The sequence below is a fragment of the Anomaloglossus baeobatrachus genome, chromosome 3, assembly GCF_048569485.1.
Source record: "Anomaloglossus baeobatrachus isolate aAnoBae1 chromosome 3, aAnoBae1.hap1, whole genome shotgun sequence".
Lineage (NCBI taxonomy): Eukaryota > Metazoa > Chordata > Amphibia > Anura > Aromobatidae > Anomaloglossus > Anomaloglossus baeobatrachus.
The window spans coordinates 178,104,026-178,107,157 of NC_134355.1; the positions used below are offsets into that span (position 1 = coordinate 178,104,026).

Sequence of the window (3,132 nt, forward strand, 5' to 3'; positions counted from 1 at the left end):
AGCCTTCAGACTGTTGAGAATAAAAAGAAATAATGTAATTGTATTGGAGCTAGTGGCAGTAGCATATCATAATAGTCATTACCTTGATAACACAAGTTTCCACGAATGCAGTGACCTTTTCTATTTATGAGACAATAGATGTCACTGTGCTCTGACGTAGATAGACATGACAAGGCGAAAAACTGCGCTTTAAATTCCTGTAACATGTGTCACCTCTCTTGAGTGTTATAAAAGGACGTTCCTCGTATTCTAGTTATGGCTCCGAACTGTTTACCTAACAGAACTTAGACTGGAAAGTCAACACACAGGTCTTATTAGAAAGGAGGGCAAATTCATTGCTAGGAGTAAACTGTTTATAGAAATCAAACAAGAATTGTTATAGGTAATCTGAACTACAGTGCCTTGAAAAAGTATTCATACCCTGTGACCATTTCCACATTTTTTTCACGTTAAACCCACAAGCTTAAATGTATTATATTGGGATTTTATGTGACATATCAACACAAAGTAGCGAGTATTTATGAAGAGTAAAGGTAATGGTACATGGTTTTCTGTTTACAACGATGAGGAATAAAACTCTGACACCATACAATATGGTAAAGGAACTTTTGGGCTCTCTTGGGAACAAGTGCCCATGTGCTACTGCTACGTCTGCACAACCTATAGCTATATCCCTCTCTTCTTATAGTCGTAATGTTTTCTCCTTTTACAGATGAGTTAATGGTGAAACTTGAATGTCACCATGGCAGAGGGAGATGACGAAGACAACAAATCGCAGGCTCTAGTGTTTCGTCTTCATGTTAACACTCCACGAGTTGTACGGGAGGTGTTACTGGAACGTGGTTGGGAGGAATTTGATGAAGACAAACAGAGTGGAACAGAGTGGAACCTGTACTGGAGAACATCGGCATTCCGAATATCCGACCATGATAATATAAAGCCATGGCAACGGCTTAATCATCATCCCAGGACCGGAGAGATGACAAAAAAAGACTGTTTGGCCAGGCATTTGAAACGTATGAGTGGGATATATGGATCGTCCTACTTTGAGTTTAGCCCTGTTGTTTTTATTTTACCAAATGACTACACAAAGTTCTTAGCTGAATATACCAAAGAAAGACATGAAAAAAAATCAAACTATTGGATTTGCAAACCAACTGACATGTCAAGAGGTAGGGGAATATTTATTTTTCAAGACATCAAGGACTTGGCTTACGACTGCACAGTGATTGTACAGAAATATATCACAAACCCACTATTAATATCTGGCTATAAATTTGACCTACGTATTTATGTATGTGTTACATGTTTCTGTCCACTCACTATATACATTTACCAAGAAGGACTAGTCAGATTCGCAACAGAGAAGTTTAATCTGAGCTCACTTGACAATATTTTTGCTCATCTAACTAACACCAGCATTAACAAATACAGCACTTCATATTCATCAGACAAAGGAAGGGTTGGAAGTGGATGCAAGTGGACATTTGGACAGTTTCGATCCTATCTCCGCAATTTAGAGATTGATGATGTTTTATTGTGGCAGAGAATATATAACATAGTAACAATGACCATCTTATCCATTGCTCCATCCATACCTCAGTATCCTAACTGCTTTGAGCTTTTTGGTTTTGATATTCTCATTGATGATACATTAAAGCCATGGCTTTTAGAGGTGAACTATAGCCCTGCATTGTCTGTAGATTGCCCTAATGATGTAACTGTTAAAAAAAGTCTGATCAATGACATAATTGATCTTCTTAACTACAAATCGTCCGATTTGTGCCTAGACAACAGCAAAAAAGTCAGTGCAAGATCTCATTTTTTACAGCCTTCTACAAAACATATATCCCATAGCTATGAAAATAGTGCACAGAACTCTGAACAATTACAAAAAAACAGTTTGATGACAGTTACCACCTCAAAAGAAAACCTTAATCACTTTGAAAGCCCTAGAAGTGCTTCATGTCAAAATTATGGCCTAAAAAATGATAGCCATGAAACATTAGTCCAAGAGGGACTCAAACAGATATGTTGTAATTTTAATATTATGGAAAATTCATCAAATGAAGATAGTGGGATCAGAAAAAATGTGTCAAGTGGGAAGACCACGATGTGTCCTCGAAAGACATTAACTTCTAGACTAAGAGAAAATATTAATATGCCTAAAAGATTAGGTGCATGTAAACTGCCATTAGTTCTGAGCAGTTCAAGAGCCAAAACATCTGGAAACAATGTGAAGACTACACAGTGGAATCCTATTGATTATCCTCTTTTTCCTTTATATTACATTTCAGATGCAAACAACATGCCGCCTGCTCGAGTAGGTGATTTTCTTCTCATATTCCCTTTCAGTCAATCTTCATTCCTTGCATCAAAAACTGGAGCGAATGTTAAAATTATAATTCAAGAAATGTTGAAAATAATGCAAAAATTGTCAACAAATATAAAGCTGACCTGAATTTTAGCACATTTTTTGCATAGCTAAAAGTTTATTGACCACAATACAAAATGTCTTCCATATCCCCTCCAGCATCATGCCAATCATACATGGACAGCTCTCTAATCTGTAGCCGCTCTTACAGAACAGTTCTGTATTCTGACTCTTGGAAGGACTGGAGTTAACCCCGTGTTTGATGTCCACATGCCAAGTTGACTTATTTCCTCTCTTTACTTTTCAACCAGTCTCCAGTGGCAGTTGAATAAACTTTCCAATAACTTCTATAATTAGAGATGTCCCAATTCGGTGATGTACCTACCAGGCATGTGATCTGCCCAGTGTTGCCTATGTTTCACTTTGCGTATCGCTCTACTGATGTCACATCGATAGGTGGTACAGTGCACCTAAACCATTGTTCTACCCCATGTTTTTGATTGAGACTCTTTTCTAGTGCTGCTTTCAGGAGGAAGAGAGGAGGAACTGAACAGTGGGTTGGTGGAGCGACAGAGAGCCTATGAAATAGATACTCACAACCATAACTGAGCTCTGAGGAAAATAGACTGGTATTATGAGACCAAGGGACATGACATGGATTGAGGACACCGGGTATAGGAACCAGCAGTCAGTAGGTGATTTTTCGCTGTCATTTAGAACTGCTTGAGAGGGAAAATAGGGAAAAACAACAAACCCCT

At 38.1% G+C, this 3,132-nt stretch overlaps 1 protein-coding gene across 1 annotated transcript; it reads left to right on the plus strand.

Moving 5' to 3' along the window:
- Window positions 1-742: 742 nt before the first annotated feature.
- Window positions 743-2,623, plus strand: TTLL2 (tubulin tyrosine ligase like 2). The gene has a single exon (XM_075338179.1). The coding sequence runs from the start codon at window positions 743-745 to the stop codon at window positions 2,459-2,461; it is 1,719 nt and encodes a 572-aa protein (XP_075194294.1). The 3' UTR covers window positions 2,462-2,623.
- Window positions 2,624-3,132: the final 509 nt, after the last annotated feature.

Bases quoted from the DNA above. Each gene is read 5' to 3' on its own strand.
- TTLL2 (XM_075338179.1), top strand. From the start codon at position 743: ATGGCAGAGGGAGATGACGAAGACAACAAATCGCAGGCTCTAGTGTTT.